General features: G+C 41.3%; 1 protein-coding gene across 6 annotated transcripts in view; it reads right to left on the bottom strand.

Annotated features, from left to right (window-relative positions):
* Positions 1–1203: 1203 nt before the first annotated feature.
* The window catches only part of CHUK (component of inhibitor of nuclear factor kappa B kinase complex), a 65261-nt gene continuing 41639 nt past the window's right edge, over positions 1204–24825 (bottom strand). For all 6 annotated transcript variants that reach the window (XM_053308785.1, XM_053308787.1, XM_053308786.1 and 3 more), the window contains 12 exons: positions 23990–24184; positions 22521–22623; positions 21672–21795; positions 21094–21245; positions 17743–17804; positions 12155–12264; positions 10830–10879; positions 8442–8538; positions 6494–6641; positions 5546–5682; positions 3985–4084; positions 1204–3792 (listed from right to left, as the gene is read on the bottom strand). In XM_053308785.1, the coding sequence (XP_053164760.1) occupies positions 3766–3792; positions 3985–4084; positions 5546–5682; positions 6494–6641; positions 8442–8538; positions 10830–10879; positions 12155–12264; positions 17743–17804; positions 21094–21245; positions 21672–21795; positions 22521–22623; positions 23990–24184 (1305 nt within the window). In that variant the 3' untranslated portion in view covers positions 1204–3765. The remainder of the gene's footprint in view (positions 3793–3984; positions 4085–5545; positions 5683–6493; positions 6642–8441; positions 8539–10829; positions 10880–12154; positions 12265–17742; positions 17805–21093; positions 21246–21671; positions 21796–22520; positions 22624–23989; positions 24185–24825) is intronic.

The following is a 24825-nucleotide window of genomic DNA, read 5'->3' as shown; positions in this document are numbered from 1 at the left end:
ATCTAAGATTGTAAATAAACAACTAACTAACTAGCCTTCTGCCTCGTTTTGTTTTAGTTTTGCACATCCTCTATAATAAACCCCCTGTGTGTGATCCCGTGCCGCCCGTGTCTTTTTGGGGAGTTCTGGGCATGCGCGGAGCGCATGCCCAGAACCGCCGAAAAAGATACAACCGCCCAGACACGGGCGGCCATGTTGGCCAAATTATCTGATGTAGCACAAACGATTCCCGCCGATGCCGCCCGCCCGTCCCCCCATTTGCCCAAGTCCTCCGCTCCCATCCTGTCTGCCAAATTTTTGTCTCAATCGGCCACCGCTGACCGCCCGCCTGCCCTCCCAGCTGCCTGAGTCCTCCTTTTCAACCCCCCCCACATGATTAAGGGCCAAATCGGCCCATGCAATTGCCCCCGCGGCCGCCGCCACCACCCACCCGCCCACCCTCCCAGCTGGCCAATTCCTCCTTACCCGTAAAAGTCCATATTTAGAGAAGGAGAGAGGAGCTCGCAAGCAGAGCTCCTCTCTGTGCAAAGTCAATGCCCGAACTGGCGCTATGGACGCAAAGGACACAATAGGCGGCCTTTGCGCCCAAAGCGCAAGTTTGGGAAAAGGCTTTTCAGAGAGAGGAGCTCTGCTTGCGAGCTCCTCTCTTCTTCTCAAAATAGGGACTTTTACGGGTAAGGAGGAATCGGCCAGCTGGGAGGGCGGGTGGGTGGTCGGCGGTGGCCGCCGCCGCGGAGACTTTGGGGCCCTTGGCTGGCAGGGAGACCGGCCACGGCATGCAGGCTGGCGGCGGCAGTAGCGGGAATGGCAGCGGGGGGCCCAGAGCGCCCGTTACTAGCGCCCGTTATTTAACGGGCCGAAATTCAATTGTAATTTCACTAACGATCTCTCTCTCCTGCTTACCCAAAGATCCGTCCGCAAGATTGGCTTTGCAGAATGAAGAGCCTCATTCTGTTCAATGGGTTTCACTCTAAATAAAGTGTAGTTGGGATTACAACCCTTGTCCTATGAACTACTACCTATTGAAATAAATGGGCTTAATTTTGACAGCATGATACCTAGATTTTGGAAATCTCTTACTATGTATATAATATTTTGTTAGCATGCTGTGATGATAAATGAGTTTACAGTATTTCTGTCAAAGAGAATATGAACATGCCTGTTGGAGTTGCATAATACAGAAAATGCCACAATACCTTCAAATTACCTTGAAATAATAATAATAATAAACTTTATTTGTCAGCCACCTCATAACAAATTGTTCTCTGGGTGGCTCAAAACACAATAAAACACCCAATAAAAACACACAACACACATAAAAACGATTTTAAAACCTTTTTTAAAAAATCAATTTTAAAAAGCCTGAGTGAACAGAAAGGTCTTCACCTGGCGTCTAAAAGAACAAAGTGATGGTGCCAGGCAAACCTACTGGAACATAGGAAGCTGCCATATACTGAGTTAGACCATAGGTCCATCTAGCTCAGTATTGTCTACCCAGACTGGCAGCAGCTTCTCCAAGGTTGCGGGCAGGAATCTCTCTCAGCCCTATCTTGGAGATGCTGCCAGGGAGGGAACCTGGAATCTTCTGCTCTTACCAGAGTGGCTCCATCCCCTAAAGGCAGGCTTCCCCAAACTGCGGCCCTCCAGATGTTGCTGAACTACAACTTCCAGCATACCCAGCCACAAAAAATTATGTTTAGGGATGCTGGGAGTTGTAGTTCAGCAACATCTGGAGGGCTGCAGTTTGGGGAAGCCTGCCTAAAGGGAATATCTTACAGTGCTCACACATCAGGTCTCCCATTTATATGCAACCAGAGCAGACCCTGCTTAGCTAAGGGGACAAGTCATGCTTACTACCACAAGACCAGCTCTCCTGATTGTGCCAGGCGAACTTCACTGGACGGGCAGTTCCAAAAACAGGGTGTGGCCACCAAAAAGGCCCTTTCCCTAGTAGCTACCTGCCTTACCTTATTTGATGAGGGCACTCAGATCAGGGCGTCCAAAAATCTTAAGGTCCAAGTCAGGACATATGGGGCAAGGCATTATCTCAGGTAACCTGGACCAAAGTCAGTTAGGGTTTTAAAGGTTAAAACTAGCACTTTGAATTGGACCCAGAAACGGACTGGGAGCCAGTGCAGCTGATGAAGCACTGGTGTGATGTGATCAAAATGCCCAGTCCCATTAAATAATCTTGCAGCCCTATTTTGTACCAACTGCAATTTCCAGATTGTTTTCAAAGGCAGCCCCACGTACAACATGTTGCAGTAATCTAAGCAAGAGGTTATCGGAGCATGAGTAATTGAGTAATTATATTATATACACATTATATACATACATAATTATATTATATACAATGTTATGTACATAATTAAGTAAAATCTTTGTGTATTAAATTTTGAATACACACTAATTGTATTTATTTTGAATGTTTATTTTTTACTATAATTAAGGGCGCTCAACAGAATGTTGCATCGGGGTGCCAGGTCCCCCAGAGCCGGCCCTGCATGTTCTATTCCTTGAAGACCTTCTCAAAATGCTGCTCTGCACAGGAGAGGGTTTTTTTTTTAAACTTGTTTATTATTCTTATCAAATCTATCATCCATTAATTCACTAATATCTTCATTAGAACTAAGACCTGATGGAATGGTTTCCGTATCCCGGAACTGAACAGTTTTCTTGACAGTTTTACTGTTCCTCCTTGCCCAAACAAATACTAAAAGGGAAGTCCACCGAATGATATATGGGGAAGGTAGTGCTTCAAAATTTTGCTTCTCACAGTGTTATTTTACCTATGTTATTTTATTTGACCAAGTTCGCTTGTATGTAAAGCTTTTGTACTTTGTGTTTTGCTGTTTAAATGATGTAACAATAAAGATTTGATTTGATTTGTTACCTTCCACAAAAGCAACACTGAACCTCCTATTGACCTGGAAGGAGCCTGGCATGTACTTTTAATGCTCCAAGGAAAGAACTAGCAAACCCAACATTGACTGAGATTTTATTTGTTTTTTTACAGTTCTAACCCATCTTGTTTAGGTCTGGTAATAAACATTTTTTAAAGTACAAAAATTAAACATTTAAAAATATATACACAAAAATATTGTACATCATGCTCAAAAGAAATATAAGTGTCAATCATTTCTGGAAAAGTCAGAGGATAATAGCAGATGGTTTATTTCGTGTCTTTGCTTTTGCTTCTGCCTTTGTAGAACTCTTAACTTTTCATAGTGCAATATTCTCGGATGTATTTCATTATACTGAACTATATGTCCTATGATAGGAGATATACCATCTAGGCTATACGATGGTGCTGAGGAATAAGGCCAGTTACTTTCCAAGAAGCACCAACAGAACTGGAGAGATACAGCATTGTAACCTTTGACATCTCCCTTTGATCAGAAGGCACTCATGGGCCAAAAAGATTTTTCCCTTAGTGGAAAGATAATTATCAAGACTTGCTTTTGCAAATGGTTTTAAAATAAAACTGACATTACAGCAGCTGCAAAACTGATAATCAAAGACTGGAGTCAGCCATATTTGTATTTAGAAGAATGACATTAGCAGATATGCTTGAATGTCACCCACCAACTGAAAGGCTCAAGGCAGTGGCAGTTGCATTTAGGAGGTGATGGTCAATTCAGGATGAAATAAATGCACACAGAGCATCACAGCACATGGATTGAAAAAGCCTGTAATCTCTGGATCTTGCTGGCAATAATCCTTGCTTCTTGTGTGCAATTCTTGATGTTCTGTTTGCACCCTCAACTAGTTTAGCCAACTCCAATCAAGACTCTAAAAAAGAAAAAAGCGAAACAATCAACCTATATGGTTATGAAGTACTGAACAAGGACAAGAGATGAGTAAAATATATAAACTGATAACTGAGAAACCATTTTGGATTTTCTTTTAACATGACGACTGCATACCAATTGCCTTCTCATAGGTCTTGACCTTGTCAAGTGGTATCCCCTTGAAGAGACTTACCATCATGCTGTTATTCTGGTCATGTTTTGCTTCTTGTATAATAGTGCTAAAATTGTCGAGGTAGCTTTGATTTTCTTCTATTAAATGTGAAAAATTAGCCCTGAAAAGAAGAAAAAAGAGAGAAGACCAACTTTACATTCAAGAACATCTTTCCTGCAGTGCAAAAGTAGAAAAAAACACTTGCAAAATGCTGTGGGGAAAAGGAGGAGATCTCTTTTCTTTAGTGTTTGCAGGAGGCAGGCTCCTTTATTATATTTATATTTATCTATATACTTGCAAAATAAATCTGTATTTTTACTTATTAACATATTGTCTATTTCACTAAAGGCTCTTTGCCCACAGAGATTTTATTTATTCTATTTTAATTCTCTGCACATTGGCTCTTTAAAAAAAAAAAATTCAAAATGAAGTCAGATTTTAAGATAATCTCCTTCATTTAGGACTCTCAAAACTGCCCAATAAGTTTTATTTAAAATCTGAGAAAAGGCCTCTTAAAAAGGGAGGGGGAGGAACCTGCTGCATTGCCGTTACAAAACTTCCCAAGTTCCAATTGTTCCCAACTAAAAATTTCAATGTACATGGGAGTATATTCCTCTAAATTCAGTGGGACTTACTCCTGAGTGAACATGGAGTATTTTCTTAACAAATACTTTACTGCTGACCTTTACAACAAGTCTTAGAAAAGCAATCTTTGCCTTCCTAACCAGAAGTTAAAAGACCATAGACAGAATCGTTGCCATTTCAAAATGCTTGCTCTGTTCTTTCAAAGTCAAACTGCTAGTCTGAGCTAGGAGGCCCAGCAAAGAAAGGACTGACCAGCTCTGCCCTGCCCACTTCTTTTTCCTCACTCTTTTTGTGCGTGGGGGTGGAGCATGGAAGGGCTCTGCCTGCAGACTCTGTGCTCTTGATGTATATGACTGTGTCATCTCCTCCTGTCTTGGGCTGGACTTATACCAGATAACATTGGCCTGACATAAGCAGGACAAAGGCCTAACATGAGTATACAGTTGCCTGGTTAGAACTAGAAGCATTTGCTGCTTGCAGAGAGACATATCAAGTCCAGCATTATCCCTCACCTTTGTTTCTTTGTATGGAATGCCTGTCAGCTCCAGTTAGTAAAGGTAACTTGCACCCACCTGCCCAAATGCTTCTCCAGAGCAAATTGCCCAATTTTCTATATCACTATAGCTTTAGAATTCATTGTAAGCATCCCAGCAATAGTAAGAATGTAAAGACTGTTTAAAATTTAAAATGATAAAAGATAGCAAGCTTATCCAACATTTGTAACTTGCACAAAGACAACATTCGGGTTTGATGTGAAAATCGTTTGTAGTATACAAAATGGATAAAATGCAAAGCAAAATAATTATCCCAATCCAAGAAATAGTATTTCTTTAACACTTTAGCAAATGGCACACTTGATGATTTCTTCATGTAGCGTATTTTGTCCAGAAGTCTTTTGTCCAGAATCATATCTTCGTGTGCTTTTTCCAGTAGGTGCACAAGTTACCAAAATTTAAGAATGTTTGCAAAAAGCAAAGAAATGTTCTCATAAGCTTACACATTTCTAGAAGTTTTCACAGAAGAAAGAGGTTGAAGCACATTTCCTGGTGAGCTTGGCGAAAGCCAGGTAGGCACTGAAGATGTAATTGTGTTTTCTACACTGGAACTAACAGGAGATTTAGCAGAATTCTGAGTCTACAAAGAGGGGAGAAAAAAATCTTCTCATTACCCAGATCCAGTGGGGAGTGGTGCACAAAATTTTATGCATCTAATTGTTGGCTTGTACCAAAGTATTCACATGTTAAAATGCAGTTACACATTATTCTAATTAGCATGCTTATGGTGTGACAATCACAGATGTAACAGCTCAAACCCTAAATGGTCATAAATTTTCAAATGTATAAGATAAATGTCTGAGGTCCTAACTGCTGAGTCAGCTTTGGACAATTACTCGTAATATAAGCCAAAGTGCCAGTCCACTCAAGTACCTGCTTTTCATTGTATATCACAATGTATATTAAAGCAATATTTCATCATCCAGAGAACATAAATGGAAGTCATGAAATTCTACATATACAATTGGGGGTTGGGCGGTGGGGAAGCTGCATAAACATTTTCTAGTAACTAGTTTGAAGACCAGTTTGTCATATTGCTACTAACCCAGTAGGAAACAGACTAATACAGTCTTGACTCTAATCACTCACTCAGTTGCCACTTTGCACCTAGTCAAGCAATGGAGCTTTTCTGTTTAGTTTTTTGCCATGCCTCTGCATACAGCAGCAGATTCAGCAGCACTTAAAACACTGATAGTGCTCCCAAGTCATCATCACTGTTACTCTAGGAGGAGGCCATACATGACCCTAGAATGTGGCACAGAGTAATTTTCTGACTCATTCTAAAGTTAAAAAATATGGCGGACCAGAGTCTAACTTCCATTACATAAGAGTTCCATTACATATAAAGAAGATCTTGTTGTTGCTTCTGAAGCTAGATTAGAAACACTTACGCAAGCAATTTTTAGCAAATGCCAGATTTCCCTCTGCCTTTTCCCTTGCATTTGCATTACTGAATTGTCGGCCTCCTTAATGTTATTCAGAGCCACTTCAATTTCTGGCAGCAAATCAATAATCTTCTGCTTACAACCCAACAGTTTACTGATGCAAAAAGAAAAGAAAAGGTTGTAGTTTGGGTTGTAAAAAGTTGTAACTCTCTCACACATCTGAACAGAATAAACACCCACACCAGCTTTCTGGACATTACTGCTGAAAGGTACAATTTGTATTGTATACATTCAAGGATCCTAGTTTAGGAGCTTTGAAAGTGGTGCCAAGAGAATATTAGTCACAGCAAGGATATGTTTTTAACATATTTGTGATCAGGACAAAAAGTAACAAAAAGGTAAAATTTACCATTCAAATTTTGCCTTTCAAAATCTGAGGGCAAATAAAACATGCAGTAGATTTAATGCAAACTCAGAAAAACTACAGACCTGCTCTGCAGTTTCCTGGTCTCTGAATCTCCAGTCCTGTCAATAGCACACAGCATCTCTTGTTCGGTGGCCCCATTCATTATTTTTCTCCACATTCTCCTTGCTCCCAGTTCCCTCACCACCATTCTTCCTCTATTTCTTTCACTCAGGCAGCTGCCTCCTTTTATCCATTGTTCCTTAAAATTACAAGTCCTTGGGCTACTCCAACCCTTTCTCTTCAGCCACCTAACTCTGCATCCTTTTCATACAGCTGATCAACCCTCAGTCACAATAGCATGAATACCTCTGCCCCTCTTGTGAACAGTACACATTTGACCTCCTGAGAGATGTTTTCTCATCTAAGTCAGACCTAAGACCTAAGTTTTCTCATCTAAGTCAGACACTTCCCTCACAGAAGTAATGTTTACTGATATTCTGTTGCTATCAATCTCTCCCCCTGCAGTTAGAATGTTTATGAAAGTTACAATGACATTACTGTCAACAGCTAGGACAACAGATTACAGGCAGGAGGCAACCAGTTTTTAGCCTACCAAAAAGTCAGTCTATCCCTTCGTCACATTTGGCCTCTGTTGTGGTGTGTCCTCCTCTTCTATGGGGCACCCTGACAGTTCAGTGTGAAAGGGATTCTGCCTGCATAGAAGCAGGAGGTAACTAGTTTCTGTCCATGGGAACGGGGGGGGGGGGCAGAGAACAAGACCTCCCTCCCCTCCATATGTTTCAAACTAGATCTCCTTCTTTACTAGGTTTTCATTTCTAACCAGTGCTGTTAGGATGTTTGGATCAGCATGCTGTAGTTGCATTTTGGCAGAATGAGATTTAGAATAGATGAAATTATGTCTTTTATTGGTTCAATAAAACTTATTGTTTCATGTATTATAAACACCAACATTCCATGGTTCTACAGCTTCCCAGGAACAATGAAAGTTTTAATGTCAAATTCTAAATAGTTCATTTCCTTCATACATTAAAGACTGATTAATCTCCAGTGACAGAGTATTTCACATCAATATGTTTTCAGAAAGCAATGCTCTTTTTTTAATTATAAGCAGCCTTTTAGTGACTGCAAATGGATCATTGAAACAATTACTTGTATATTTTTAATGTTTCCAGTTTTTGAAGGTTCCAAGTTCCCTCCCTGGCATCTCCAAGATAGGACTGAGAGAGATTCTTGCCTGCACCCTTGGAGAAGCCGCTGCCAGTCTGTGTAGACAATACTGAGCTAGATGGACCAATGGTCTGACTCGGTATATGGCAGCTTCCTATGTAACAGATTCTGTCCACTACAATAAGGATAAAAGTTTAACCAATGAAACATGAATACAGACCATGCACATCTTGAGAATTCTGCATTCATCTAAATTGTCCCATAGTCAAACGCCTAGACAAATGTAACATATTAAAACATTCTTCATCTCAGGTTGGAATAAAGGTATGTGTTATTTGGCAGGAAAAGTACATGTTGTACCTAAGGTGTCTGAAGAGTTCCTTGAGCACCCAGTCCTGACTCTGAACTGTCTGGCCAATGATTCTCACCATCTGTATGCTGTCACTGTAGCAAAGATCTGAAAGAAATACCTGTCATGTGATCAGAACAGTGCTCCTCTTAATAGGCATTGGCAGACAGAGGTAAACTATAAGCAGAACACTCTTATAAATAAAGTTAGACAAACGTTGACTAAAGAAAACACATTTAGTGTGCAGGCTAGTTGTTTAATGCAGGTATGAAACTGGAGGCTTGATAAACACATTGTTATTCTATAGCTAAAATATTTTGTTGAAATCCCTCAAGCCTTCTTTCCATTACTGTTATTGCCTCATAAAGTTGTGCCGTCGAGTCAGTGTCGACTCCTGGCGACCAGAGCCCCGTGGCTTTTCTTTGGTAGAATACAGGAGCAGTTTACTACTGCCATCTTCCACGCAGTATGAGATGATGCCTTTCAGCATCTTCCTATATCACTGCTGCCCGATATAGGTGTTTCCCATAGTCTGGGAAACATACCAGCGGGGATTCAAACCAGCAACCTCTTGCTCCCTAGGCAAGTTACTTCCCTGCTGTGCCATTAGGTGGCTTTGCCTCCTCTTTATTCTTGTCCCTTTCCACCATGCTTCACAGATTACTGAAGGTACGAATGGACACAAGTTGGAAATTCAGGATCAAGATTAATGCTGCCGCAACATGAAATAAATTAAGTAGTCCACATATTCTAATTCATAGCCCTCTAGCTGAAATTATCTAGAACCTGTCACAGGAAACTAATGGAAAAATATGCAAGGCAGTTATTTGATGGCAATTCCATTGCAAAAACAGGCTGCTCACCTGTAACTTATGATCTGGAAGAGATCCATCGACATCCATAAGTATGGGTTCTGTGCCTGCGCAGGAACCATGCGGTAGCAATGCCGCAGCTTGTTGAGGCGTCCAAGCCCCGCCTCCATGCTTACAGCGTGCTATTTAAAGGTGGGCTGGGCGCCATGTTCCTCAGTTCTTGGACAACCTCTGTGGAGGACGACCATCCAGGTAAGCAGGTGAGTTCATCAATGTTAATGGGAAAAGGCAATGGCATGCACACAAGCACGCACATAGTAGAGCACTACTGCAGAGGGGTGGTTGGGGAGGGTCTTATGGATGTCAACGGATCTCTTCCAGATCATAAGTTACAGGTGGCCAACCTGTTTATCTGGATCAAGATCCGTCGAGATCCATAAGTATGTGTGCTTAGCAAGCTCTCCTTGGAGGAGGGTGCAGTAGTGATTATTGCAACACCCTTTTCAGAACACTTCTCCTGAAGCTCGCCTCAGCAGCAGAGCACACGTCTATGGTGTAGTGCTTTATAAAGGGCAACTCTTCCTTGGTGGTGTTCTGAGAGTCTCGGTAGCGTGGCACTTCATCGACTTTGAGACTCCTAGCATCAAATCGGTCCCTTCACCATGTGCGTGATGGATTCTGACCATCAACGATGCAGACTTGGGAACTTTTGATGTTGAGGGAGACGTTGACATTGATGTCGACACCCTAGGTCTATGCTGGCTTGACAGCAACGTCGATGTTGACAGTCTCAGTTTTTGTTGATTCGATGCTGAAGGAGATGTTGAAGTCAATTTCAACATCTTAGATCTTGGTTGACTCGGCAGCGATGATGAGAAGATGGGCATGGCTCACCAGGCGTCGAAGGGCTCAGGACTTCATCATAAATGGCAGCATGAAGACAAAGCACCCGGTTCTTGCGAGTCCATTTAGAAAGAGACAGACAGATCTTGCACAAGGACACGTTGTGCTCTTCACCCAAACAAATGAGGCACAAATCGCAAAGGTCCTTGGAGGGGAGTTTAGCTTTACAGCCCTCACACCTCCTAAAGGTTCCACATTCCACAAATCGAAGAAGCTTAGTCAGGTCCTACAGGGTCAGGTGCCAGTCTTTGTCTGTCAGCCAAAGCTAGTCCAATATTACACCAAACGTAGTCCGTCAGCCAGAAATAGGTAAAAAAAACCTATCCGTCCTTTTTATTTTATTAAGATGAACTCACGGGAATAAAACTCTGAACTTATCTGACGAACAAGCGGCAGACTGAGGTACAAATGCGAAGGCGGTCGGAAGAGAACTGAGGAACATGGTGCAGAACCCATACTTATGGATCTTGACGGATCTCGATCCAGATGTTATTGTTATTTCTAATCACTTGTTAAACGAAACCTGCCAAAATATCCCCTAGCCTGCTTAACATCACTTCCAGGTCAAGTGTCTCCAGTTACATAAGCGTGTGCATGCCATATTGTCCTTTGCAAAACCTCCCATTTAACACCAACAGTGTTCTGGATATTACACAGATCAGAGGAGTAGTTTTCCCCCCATACCTGGGGACTTTTGTTTTAATTGCTTGTAGAGTTCTATAGCTCTTTGTTCACTGGAAAGAGATAAGTATAGGTTGTAAATACAACTTGACATTTTCTCCAATTCTCTTTTTACTGTCAAGTGTTATTAAAAGATAATTATTCACTACTTTAGTTTAATGTTCTGCTTTTGCAATCCCCTCCACCCCCAGTATAGACTCTCGCTGCCATGGACAGTTCCATAAAATACAAAATTCACACACAGTAAAGCATACCTGCCAACATGTCCCTATTTTTCCATTCACCTGAATTGGGAAATAGGAACATGTTGGCAGTTATGTGTAGAAGTGCTGTCTTTTGCTGGACAAATCTGTAAGTGTGAAAGCAATTCGGTTAAATTAAAAATAGGGTTTTTTTCATCCAGCAGAATATTAAGGCAGCTAATTTACAGCTAGATATCGTTACATCTACCTCAATTAAAAGGAAGGCAGGCTATACTACTAGTCAATCTACAGGAAAATCCTTAAAACTGGCCCTTAATTAGCCACAGCACAGGATCATCCAAGATCTGCATTACAATCTGTACAGCAGAACAGTAACTAAACAGTGAAGCTTGTGCACAAGAAATCCAGAGTGAAACTCATCATCCAATTGTTATCCTGTTACACATTTGTGTGAATACATAGAACATCTAATTGAGTCCCATGATGGTAATCCAAATTAGTGAGGTTCATGTCCCAAGAGGCAGGAACCATTTTAGGTTATTGGAAGTGGCAGAGATGGCAACTTGGCTGCTCAAAAATTAATACTTAGAATTCTTATCCTTTCATTCTCAAATTGTTGCCTAGAATTCTAGAAACAGATTTGATTCCTTTAAAAATTCATTTACTCTGTACAACCTGAGCCTTTAGTGCAAGACTGCACAACTTGTAGCATACTGGGATGAATCAAGTCCACCACCAGCTATGTTTTGTGGCATTCTAGGTGCTCAACAATTTTCTTGATTCACGCCCTTGGTGGATCATCATAATCTGACTGGTTGCCTGCATACAGGTGGGTTCTCAGTATCTAGCACCTGAAAATTTTTTTTTGTTTTGAACAGAGAGAGCATAAGAACTCTCTGAAGCTTTTGGCTAGATCTTTATTTCCGAGGTAGGCTGATATTTGCACCCTGCAAAAATGAATTATATTTTAAATATATATATTATTAGCCACCTGGAGGACAAACTACAAAAAGAAAAAAAAGCCCTAATAAAATGCAAAAGGACATCATCAAAATACAGATCAAAACCCTTAAACAAGTTACACTACAAAACCAACATCTGTATGAGCAATGCTCCTTCTCTTACAGATTTTCCATGATTTCGCCTTGACGTCGTGCATGGGGGCTCCGCTGCAGTTCTACAATCTCTGTATGCAAAGCCATGATTTGTTCATCTAGGTAGCAAATATCTCCAGCCTGACAAAGACATAAGGAATTCCAGATTAGAAAGAAGTGTTGGACTTGCTGTGAATATTTCTTTTCATCAGTATATGCAGTGTATCCTCAACATCTTCCAGTCTCTTCAAGGATTGCTGCCTGTCCCACAAGAGATGCTACAGCCTCTGCAAATTAGTATCACTGCCCTGTTAGAAGGGGAAAAAGTTCCAGATGGCACTTTGTGAAAGAGAGAACAGTGCTGGAGCTCAGACATAACCCTGTCACAGTAGAGAGGACATTACCGGAAGGGAAGGGGCACTCATTCCACTGGAAAAGTCTGAATGTTCACAAGTTTTCCTGGCCCTGTCTCTGAACAAGTGGGAGGAGAAATCCACTCAGGATACCCTACCCTAATGATGGAGAAAGAAGACATCCATATCTATATTCTGATACTAATCAGATCAGATATTATGATCAGTTATTCATTTATACATACCATTCATACACAACTGAAAGCATTTAGATAAGACATCCATTCAAAAGGCAAAAATAAAACTTCAGCATTAAAACATATACCAAACCATGACAAAAAACAGATCCATTTCCCAATGTAATTCTTAAGATACATTAAAAGCTTTTTCTAAATATAAAGCCTTTGACCCATTTCCTAGATATCAGCAATGTCAAGCATTTGCAGGCTTCATTGAGAGTGGGAAAGGGTGTGTGAAGTTCCTTAAACTAACTTACTCCTAAACTCTGGAACAGCAGGTGGCTTACTTGTTACAGTAGTTCTTCTGGTGGTCACCTGTACCTTCACACAAATGGGCTATACACATGCCCAGAAGCCCAATTCCCCGGGGAGCCTTCCAAGCTATCTTGCCTCTCTTTTTGGCAGTAGCCCCGCCACTTTCTCAATCCAAAATGAGATTCCCAACCGTTATTCCCGCAGTTCTAGAGTCCAGCACTCCCAAAACAGCACCTGCCTGCGGAGGGGAGGAAGGGTGGGTGTGGAAGCTTTGAAACTGGCTTAAGCTTCTGCGAAGCCAGGGAAGAGATTAGCAACTGACCCTAGACAGTTGAAGATTTATTCTTCTTTTTAGAAAGCTGGTCTGAGCAAGCTGCTTCTGCTTCTTTGTGTGGAGCGGTGGCATGACACCCAAGCTCACTATCAGAGAGGAGGCGCTCGGTGTCGGAACCGACGGGTTCGGTATCTTAGCCAGTTCCAAAGGACACGGGACTGAAGTATTCTATTTTCTCCCATCTTTGGACCCTGTCTGGTGGTGTAAGGTGAGAGACATAGGTGCGGGTCGGCCAGAGGCCACCATAGCTGGAGGTGCAGAAAGAGCCCATTCTGTCAATAAGGCCCAAAGCTTAGATGCTCAGTTCCTACAGGCCAAGTTATCTTTACTCTCTTTTTGGTGGTAGCCCACCCCACTCTCTATCCAAAAGGAGGCTCCCAACCGTTATTCCCTCAATTCTTTGTCATATGACACACGCTTTGCTTCACTTGTTAGGAAACTTCCTTTGATAAGTGACTGCTTCTATTATTTTATGTCCATAATTTTTCTTCCTCTCTTTTCTTTCTTCTGTTCTTCTATCTTTTTGTTTGGCATTTTATTTCCTTGGTACCTCCCCACTGGACGGAGGGATCTATTACTGCCTATTGTATGGTAACAAGGATTTTGTTTAAGACGTGCACAGTGTGGAGCTAAATTACTGTCTTCCAACAGCCACTAGCACTGTTTAGTTTGCCTTGGAGAAGACCATATTGTAGACAGTTGCCACCACTGCCAGAACTTCTGCGCATACACAAAGCCCATATGTGTGACGTACAGGAACCACTAAGAAGAAAATATATTTCTGTCAGAGAGGGAATCCAAAGCTGGGCCAATCAGCCTCCAGAAAGGTTCCTGTCTGTGTTCCCTCTAAAGTGCGCAGCTGCGTGCCTGCGCATAAAATTCAAGCCCCCTGTGCAGCTATTTGTGGCAGCAGCGCAGTCTTGCTGCCTTTTCCCAACGCCACCTTTTGCCCGTCGCTGCTGCCACATTCAGCTGCTGCTAAGATCCCAGTTTCCTCTCTCACCCACTGGACAGGCCACCACCACCTCCTCCTCCAGCTCCATCTGGACTCTGCAGATCTCATTACAAGTCTTGTGAGAGTCTAAAGTCCCCTCTCGCGAGCCTTCTGACAAGATCCACAATCAGAGCTGGAGATGGAAGGAGGAGGTGGCGGCCCAGCCAGGGATGGGTGAGGAAGGCAGGGAGAGGAGGTGGCAGTGGTGCTGCGGAATTACACATTTGAGCTAAAAAAGGCAGCAGTGAGGGGTGGGAGGAGGAGAATTGGGGGGTAGCCCCATTGCTTTGCATCTGTCTCTCCCTTCATCCTCTGCCATCTCCCTGCCTCTAATCTTATGGGTTTGGGAGGGGAAAATTGGAAGGGGGGATGGGGACACCAGTGTGAGTGGCAGGGCGTGGTAAGAGGTAGGTATTTATTTAGATCTTTCAAAAAAAGAAAAAAGAAAATCTCTTGCTACTTGTGCTTTGCTTTTTTGTATGTTTGACACATTTGCCGTTGTAGATGTGGCTATGATGTTGAGACACTTCAGAAGTGATGTAGTTGTAAGTAGGCAGCTTTGTTAATGGTAGCTTCACTTTAGAATTAAATTATTGTTATTATTATTATTATTTTGCATTTATATCCTGCTCTACCTCCAAGGAGCTCAGAGCGGTGTACTACATACTTAAGTTTCTCTTTCACAACAACCCTGTGAAGTAGGTTAGGCTGAGAGAGAAGTGACTGGCCCAGAGTCACCCATCTAGTCTCATGCCTGAATGGGGATTTGAACTCGGGTCTCCTCGGTCCTAGTCCAGCACTCTAACCACTACATCACGCTGGCTCCTAAATTACTCTAAAGTGGTAAAGCATGGACATGATTGCTATTTAATTTGCTGGGTTCTTTCAGCTTTCCTGCTTCTGATAGTCTTTTTATGGGTTTTTTTAATAGGGGGTGTTTCATGGTTTTTACTGATTAACTGATTATAAGGTTTTAAATGTGGTTTTTATGGAGTTTTGTTGTATTTTAACTTTTGTAAGCCGCCTTGGGATGTTTTATGAAAGGCAGTATAAAAATTGAATAATAAATAATAAAATAAATAAATTTTGTGTGCCTTCCTGGTACGTGTGTGTGTGTGTGTGTGTTAGTGTTAGCACTCCTGGGGGGAGCCTGGTGTATGTCTGGAGGCTTGAGTGGCGAGCAGCACCCCCAGAGCCCATCAGTAGCGACTGTTCAGTTCACTCATTTTTAAATGGGGTTTACAAGGAAATGGCTAACTTCTGAATCCTTAGCTTGTAAAGCACCCAAATACCCAACTTCTTGAAAGTGGCTTCAGTGGCTAAAGTGAATGTTTTCCCCTTCCTCACCAAAAAATCTATTTTTATGTACTTGCTTCATCACAGGAAACTCATTTTAAAAGCCCTTTAAATCCTAATAAATTGAGGTAACTTGGTATATTGTTCAGAATTTCTTCTGCAAATACAAAAAATAAAATAAAATTCAATCCTTCACGCTTGCACAGAGAAGATTCCAAGTCCAAAGATCCCTGGCATCTTTAGATAGGACTGAGATTCCTGCCTGCCGCAACCTTGGAGAAGCTGCTGCCAATCTGTGTAGACAATACTGAGCTAGATGGATCAATGGTCTGACTCAGAATATGGCGGCTTCCTACATTTATCTATTTTTAAATTTCTGATGTTATTACCTGTCTTGAAGGTTCAAATAGTTCTAAAAGATGGAATAAAAATATACAGATTAATCAATCTACAGTTAAGGCTCTTTGACAAGCAGTTAGTTTGGCTAATCTAAGGCATGTGTTAGCTCCAATCTCCAGGATATTTGCAAGGAAATGGGAAGTCTACTGTATGACAACTAACACTCAGGCAATCATCATTTTACAGGGTAACAGTAAGAAAGCAAGGATGAACTCAAATTAGACAAATAAACAGAACTGTAAAGTACACTTCTTTCCTTCCATATTTTTTTGGGGTGTTTGTTGTATCTATAGTGGCACATAATAACGCACATGTGTGCACACTGCCTTGATAATCCCGCCCAAAACAAAACTCATTCTGCTCACTGATGAAAAAAATTAGAGGGAATACTGGTTCCTGGGCCCATCAGAGGCATGTTCTGTTCCCAACCCCTGTCTAGATATTTTAGTCAGAGGTTGTTTGTATGCTTTTTCTTGACGTTACTATGTGGTGATGGATTCTGCCCAAGTCAATATGTGCTAGTGGGCTATTAAGTATATGAAGGTACATTATACTGAGTTAGTCCATTGGTCCATCTAGCCCATTACTGTCCACACCAGAACTCCCACTTCGCTCCTACACCTGCCCCCCCCCCCACACCACACACCCTGGCTGCGCACATGGTGGCTAGAATCAGTGAAGTTTTTGGGCAGCAGTGGCATGCTTCTAGGGAGACCCTTGAAAAATGCAGGTTCCCTTAAAAAACAACAACACTTTTAACTTGTGGCGGAGGGTGGGCCCCTCCGAACCCCTTCAGGTGTGGGCACCAAAATTACCTAGGTGCACCCCTGCCCCCAGGTAAAAAGGCTACCACCCAGCCCACCGCCATTTCTGGGAGTGAGCTGGGGGAAAGAGTGGCTGCTCCAATGAAAGCAGCCGCTGCGCTCATGGTGCAGGGCACTCTGGGATGCGAGAGGGGGAACTCCTACCACTCCTAGCTTTTGCCTTTGCCGCGCCACTGCTCATTGGGCACATGGTGCAGCAAAGGCAAGTCAGGGAAGACCTCCCCAGCAACAGTGTGAGATCATTAGAATGACCTCAGCATAAGGTAGCTTCCCGTGTTCCTATTCCTTCAATACACACCTGATGATGCAATGAATAGTTCTGAACAGCATTTGTGATTATAAGCATGGAACCAAAAGGCAGTAGTTATTTCAGTTAGTTTCATGTCTTTTCTATATATGTAGAAAGGTACTTCACTTTTAAAAATCCTTCAGTAATAATGAATTTATTCGTAAGATTGAAGTTTTATTTATTATTTATTGTTAAATTTATATTCCGCCTTTCATTAAAACAATCCCAAGGCGGTTCACAGAAAAATTAAAAGAAGACTATAAAAATACACACAATATTAAGCTAAAATATAAAAACATGAGTCTGACTAAAAATTTAATACGAGCATAAAATAACCATACTAAATACAATACACAAAGAAGCAGCAATAGAGACAATCATATAAAAGCCTGGATAAAAAGCCAAGATTTAACATGCTTTCTAAAAACTTTGATGGAGACTGAGAAGCAAATAGCCACCGGGAGAGCATTCCAGAGTCTGGGGGCAACAACAAAGAAGGCCCTGTCCCAAGTGCATGACAGCTGAGCCTCCCTCATTGTCGGCACGGCACCCAGAGCAGAGCCCCCTCAAATGACCGCATCAAGCAGGCAGCAACCTGCTTGTTATTTGTATTAGACATATTTTCATTTCCCATACCTGTTCACACTGCAAAGCTTTTTCTTCCATTTCTTTCCAGGCTTTCAGCATTTTTTCTGAGGCTTAATGAAATATGTTTGGATTAATTTAAAGGAGCAACATGAATGGAAAATATGCTGCATTTATTTTAACACATTATCATTTTGAAGGAGTGATGCTGGTGAATTTTGAATTGGGGAAATCTGGAAACAAACTCCCTCAGTTTGAAAATACTAGTCCCATTATGAGCAGGGCCAAAATCCCATCCAATGTTTGATCTTAACTCAATAGGCTTACTACCGTCCTTGCTTATATAAAAAAACCTTACCCTTGCAAAGTATAATTGTGTGTGAATAAAAAATGATATATTGTTTTTATGGTTGCTTCTGAAGAGAAACGGTTTACGCTTTTCTGGCTGAATGAAGAAATAAAGCAGTGAAGAACTGATAATCATCTTCAAACTTCATAGCAATGTGAATCTCAAAAGTGTGACAGCATCTTTGAGATTCCCCCCTCTCCCCCAACCCCAGCCCCTTGGTCCCTTTTTCCTTTCCTCTCCTGAAATCTCCCCCACGCCATGAGTAATCAACTGTGATACAAAGTTCTTATTTCAGGCTGGTTACAACCCTGTACAGAAGCACCACTATTAAGGGCTGAGGATACACTGCAATGTTTTGATGCTGGCCCCAGTTGTTCACACTCAATGTAATTGATCCACTTCTTCGTCCAAAAAGCAGATAGCAAAAGGACAGTATAATGATTTGATATGCTTTTCAGAACACAGCGAGCGTGCTTATTGACTACAAATACCACAAATATCATACAGAAATGCATTGGTACTGTGATAGGGCATTACATTTCTCTTCAGGAGAACTAATGTGAAAAAAAGAGAAAAGGAACCAAGAAATGTTTGCTGGCTAGCTTAATCTTTAGTAGCTTGTACCTAAACAAGACAGCCACCTATTATTAAGCAAGAGGTTGCTGGTTCAAATCCCCACTGGTACACCTATTGCAGCAGCAATAAAGGAAGATGCTGAAAGGCATCATCTCATACTGCACGGAAGGAGGCAATGGTAAACCCTTCCTGTATTCTACCAAAAGAAAACCACAGGGCTCTGAGGTTGCCAGGAATTGACACCAACTTGATGGCACACTTTACCTTTACCTAAACAAGACAGTTTATGAATCACTATAATTCCGCATATCTCTTCTATCCAACCTCCTAACATAGGAACATAGGAACATAGGAAGCTGCCATATACTACCCTCCTTGTGTGGGTACAGGATGCTTCTGCCTACTCATACATGAGTTTCCTAATATTTTGTTTAATACTGCCTGTGGGCTTTTTTCAATGGGTCAATTCAGACCTCATGTGGAACCTTAGTTAAATTTGAACAAGTTCTGAGCAATAAACAGAAAATAGTGTTGCAGATGATCACCATGCAGTGCCTACATACAATCGCAAAGTGCCTTGCTGTGCCCTGCTCCTGGCAAGTCCTTGCTTTGTTACCCACTTCCCAACCAATTACAAATGGCCTCTTTCCATCTGCTTGGCTCTCAGCTCTCTGTAGAAGGCACAGGAGCTGTTAAAATGCCAATCTTCCCATTCGCTAGTGCAGACTAACAACAAGCACCATTAACTATTCCACACTAGCAGAAAGCAATTCTAATACTTACTGGGGAGGCTGAGAAACATTGAAAGGAGCCAGAGATGGGAGTGAAGAAATGGAAGGACAGGATTAACCACAAATTAGTTATCGTGGTTTAAAGGGCAGAAAGGGAGTTTTGCTAGAGTAAGAGTGTTGTTAAAAAAAGAGGCACTGTTAGAATGTGGAAGAAAGGCAACCTGACAGTAACTGCATACTTGAGCAAAGTAGAGACTGAACACAGGACAAGCAGAGAAAGGAGAGCTGCAGGAGTGGAAGGTAAAACGAAGGATAATTTCCTGTTGGATGCAGCATTACCAGGGAGAGAGGGGGAGGTGTTTGGGGGAAGGACTGTTGAGGAGCGTTAGAGCTACGAGAGGGAGGCAGTATTACCAGGGAGATATTTTAAGAGAAGAACTACTGTGGGGTGGTTAGAGCTATGAGAGGGAGAGAGAAGGCACAATTTGGAGGAGAACAGACTTGCATGGTGGTCTGTGAACGAATACGAGTTTTTATATACCGCTTTTCAACCAAAGTTCCCAAAGCGGTTTACATACAGAAATTAATTAATTAATTTCATTAATTAATGAAATCATGAACATGAAGAACACTCATTCATGAATGCTCATTAATGGTGTTCCTTGGGGCTGTGTTAGCAGTGATGTTGCAGAGCTGTATGAAAGGTGTAAGGAGCATTCCCATCCACAACCACCTTACATAACTCCCCTCTTGTAAGAGGGAACAGCAAAACACCTCACTGGGCAAGCTGGAAGACGTTTTTCAGCTTCACTCTTGTTTGTACAGAACAGATCAGAAGACAACATGGAAAGAGAGATAAAATTGGGACATGGGTTTCAGCATAGCCTATCATGTCCATCCCATTGCTGTGACAGCAGGCTGCTGCTGGACTTCAACTCTGGCAGGGATGAGAGTAGCAGGAAGGCAGAGTGGTATTTAACTGCCTTTGCTAAAAACTCTCCAGATTTAAAAGTAAAAGGTGAATTCTGTCAGTAATTTTATTTCTAGGTAAAGACTGGAGAGATGACATGAGAAATTACTAAGCAGACTAGAGGAGGTTTTGAACTAGCACTAGTGAGAGATTCTTGCAGCCTAGAGCAGCCGTGTTTCGTGGCTGCTCTGAGCTAGAATATCTGTGAACAGGAGCCTTTGGAGGATGGAGGTCAAAGAAACAACTTGGGTTTATTCTGAGGGTGGGTTCAGATGTAACACGGGATTAAGGTTAGCCTTAATTTAGGTACACAAGCCAACTTGAAACCTAGCATTCAGCTCTTGCTTAGACAACCATAAAAACAACCATGGTTAGCACTATGGAATAGGTTCAGACAATAAAAGCAACCTAGGTCGTATCATATAAATAAAAGTCCAGCATGGCATCTGAACTGACATAACATTTCTCTAGTAAGCCTTTATGCAAGTATGTTAGTCAAATTAATCCAAAATGTATGAATGTTCACTGTTAATTCCAGTTTTATCATTAGCACAATTTGATTTATATTAGCCAGCACTAAGGCTAATATAACACTTCATTTCATTTAACACTTCAGCACTTCATTTAGTACCAGTCACTTCCTTTGTATACCAAATTATCACTGCAGAATGCAATAACCATTTCTCCACATTGAAATCAGCAGAGTAAAAAGCCAAAACTTTCTGCAAATTTCCTAATGAATTCAGAAAAAGGCATGAATTCCCTCAAATATTTACATATTCCATATGTCATCTGTTCACTGTATCTTTCCAAGTCAAGGTGGATGCTCTGCTGAAAGAATTCCAGTTTCGCTTTCAATTGTTGTGATGCAGATACCATGTTGTTTTTCATTTTGGTTAAATTGGCATTGTATCGAAAAAGACTCAACCTGGACAATTGAGACAAACAAGAGATTCAGCAAATGCTTCACACATTTTGCATGCTATATTAATTTGTTACGTCTGCATGGATGCTAAAGTGTATATGGTCCATATCCCTTAGATCAGGGTTTCTTAACCTTGGGTCCGCAGATGCTGTTAGAGTACAACTCCCAGAATCCCCAGCCACAAAGGCCATGTCTGGGGATTCTGAGAGTTGTAGTCCAACAACATCTGGGGGCCCAAGGTTAAGAAACCCTACCTTAGATTCTTACAAGCATGACTTCCTTGTTAGCCTTTCCTCATTGTCCCCTTCACTTCCCCACACAAAATCTTATGCAACCAGTCATTCTTGAATACAGGAATGCACAACTTGTGCCACAGTGAAAGCCACTGGTGCCTGGGATTTGTCAAGCCTTGCTATATTGGTGACTTACATTGCAGCTCTTTGCCCCTGGAACAACCGACTGTAATCTTCTTTGAGCCCAATGACATAATGAACAGCCTCAGCCCATATCTTACGAAGCTGCAAAATGGGCAACTGAATTTTGCTGTCCTGTACTGTGTATGAGAAAGGCAAAATAGTCTTCATTGCAATATATATTAAGATCTGTAAGCCTTTTAAGAAGATACCACTGCAACTCTATTTAATAACACCCAATTTCAGACAAGCGTTTTCCAGTATACATTTCTCCTCCTTTCCACAACAGTTTCAATGTATCCATGCGGCTAGACAATAACCATTTTCAAAGTATACTTCATCATTTTCAGGCTAACACTACAATGAAAACTATGCAGAATAATGAGAAATTCAGTTGTTTTGACGTTTCCTTGCAGAGGTTTTGGGGCTGAGAAAGGTATTTGATCAGTCTCCTACCAGATGAGGCCCCAAAATTGATCACTGCCTCATGTGAGTCAAGCATATGCCTTAGAAAACACCCTCCAAGACTTCTGCAATATGTGGGGAGATTCTCAGCAGACAATTTGGTCTGGAAAGAGTTCTCTGAAGGTAGAAAGTTTAAAATCCACTGTTCTAGAAACTAATTTGTTTATGTTTTTAATGCCCAATATAGGCAACTACTCCAAAGTATATCACTTTGGTACCTGTTCTGAGTCGAATGTATGAAACCTTTGAGCACCATCAACAACAGTGCCATCATGAAACATGTTAATTACAGTGCATCATAGCAGATAAAGCATTTATTCTGTAGGAATAATATTTTAACATTCTGAAAATATTCTCCTTTTAATTACTAATCAACAGGTCTGAACTGCAATATACTTACCAATATAATTTACACAGTCAGACAGACTTCTAGAAGCAAAGGGACCTTCATATATAGTTTTGCTTTTATCAAACAAATAAACCATGTAGCTATCCCAGCCTCTCTGACAAAGAAAGAAATGATAAAAGTCAGATTCCTACATTTGTAATTCAGAGATCATTACAAACTTCATAAATAAAATTAAAATAGTCATATAAGGTATATATTCAAGCTGTGAAGAACCTATTTGAATTTGAACATACATGGTTTTATTTTACATACCTGAACATTTCCTGAATTTCTTTATTAAAACTAAACAAGAGTACAAATAAGCAGATAGAGTAGAGCAGAGAGAGGAGAGAGAAAGGTGAAGTTTATAAAAAGCAAAGAAGAGCTCTCATGATAAGAGAAAGGAATGAAGATGAGAACAGAGAACGGAAAGGACCCTGTCAACTATCCCTATGTCCAAATATTTATTCAAGTTACTGCTTTTGGGGAGTCAGGGCTCAGGAAATCCACTAGTTCACTAGTCTGTGATGAGTAAAAGGTTATGCCTGACAAATGAAAAAAGTCCTGATGAGTGATATACCAACATAACTTGTGAAACCATCTGACAAGTAAAATATTTTTGTCTGGCTGGTGAACTGAGCCAACATTTCTTGACCCCTGTGGTGAGTCGTCAGATGTTGGAGCAGGAAAAACCTTTTCCTGCTCATAGGTTGCTCACAGAGAGTCTCAGTTTTCCTGGCTCCAATGCTAAAGCCAGCTTCAGTTCCTCCTCCTCTCCTAGCATTCCACTTCTCCCTTCCTGACTTTAGGCCTTTCCAGTTTGCTTCTGAGGGAGATGCTTCAGGGGACGCTCTTACTGCTCATTCTTGGACATAAGGAAATGACATCCAGATAATGTAACTGGGACCCATAAATGAAGACCCTAACAACCCTAAATGTTCTGTTACTTTTGTTTGTACAGAGAAGTTGTTGCTGGGGCAGAATACTGTTCCTTGCACTTACTACCCTGCCAAATGGCCTGTGCCATCTACTGGCAGTATGAAGTAGCAGAAGACAGATGCCATCCCTCAGCCTGGTCTGCATCACCTAATACTAGTGAAGGTTAAAGAAAGCGAACTCTACATATTTTTACATAAGAAAAATGAAGTGTGCACACAGAATAGGGAGGAGCACAGCACGTCATACTAAGATAAAACAGTTGAGAAGAACAAACTTTTAGTAGCAATACTAGTAGAAAACAGGAGGATTCCCTACTACTAAACACCAAATCTGACAGGCTTTTGTAGTCTTGTAATTGTGAAATTGAAATGAAAAGGATTATCTACTTGTTACTAGCCCTGCAAGATGTAAAATCAGTAATGATAAAATACATTCAACTGTAATTTTAGTTCTCCTAAAAGTTTGTTATGAATTATTAAGAGAATCTCTGCTCCGATTTGATGACTTCCCACTTAATGGAATTAAAACGTAAATTATTTTACCACGCCATCTATAACACACTGAGAGGCTGGCTTCCTAGGGTCCAAACAAAATCCCATCTCTAGGAGAAGCTCCTGGTTGCCTGTGCTTATTCCAGTCTCAGAAGCAATTCGGGACTGTAGTGAATGAAGACTTTCCTCGGGAGACAATGAAAATGACAGGATCTTGGCAGAAGTCATATTTAAGATGTGAACTATCTGAAAAGAGGGGGAAATCAAATCAAAGATCATATAGTCACTTAGAGTTCAATCTTCTTCCAAAGGGAAAATAGACTCTATAAAATTTCTTTGAAAGTTAAAAAAAAACTCATCTTATCTATAAAAGGGAATAAAACAGACACATGGATTTGTTGCAACCCAACAAAGCTAGGTGATGGTGGTGATTGTTTTCAGATTAATGTTGTAAGTCATCTCGGGCCCAAGAGAAATGGGATAAAAATATTTTAAACAAAATATGCTTTTTCGGGTACTTCAAATATACACTGATGGGGTCTCAGCTGTTTGTGACTGACCAGAAGAGGGATCTTGAGGCCATGGTGGTGGAAAGCTCGTTGAAAATGTTGACTCAGTGCACAGCAGCTGTGAAATGGGAGGATCCCAGAATCATCCCATGCTATGGATCATTAGGAAGGGGATTGAAAATAAAAATGCTAATATTATAATGCCCTTAATACAACGCTATGGTGCGGCCACATTTGGAGTACTGTGTGCAGTTCTGGTCACTGTCTCTTAAGAAGGATATTGTAGAACTGGAAAATGTGCAGAAGAGGACAACCAAGATGGTCAGGGGCCTGGAACACCTTCCTTATGAGGCAAAGCTACAGCATCTGGGACCTTTT

Source organism: Hemicordylus capensis, chromosome 3, assembly GCF_027244095.1.
Source record: "Hemicordylus capensis ecotype Gifberg chromosome 3, rHemCap1.1.pri, whole genome shotgun sequence".
NCBI lineage: Eukaryota > Metazoa > Chordata > Lepidosauria > Squamata > Cordylidae > Hemicordylus > Hemicordylus capensis.
The sequence above is the reverse complement of the archived record's forward strand: the minus strand, read 5'-3'. Positions and strand labels throughout refer to the sequence as shown.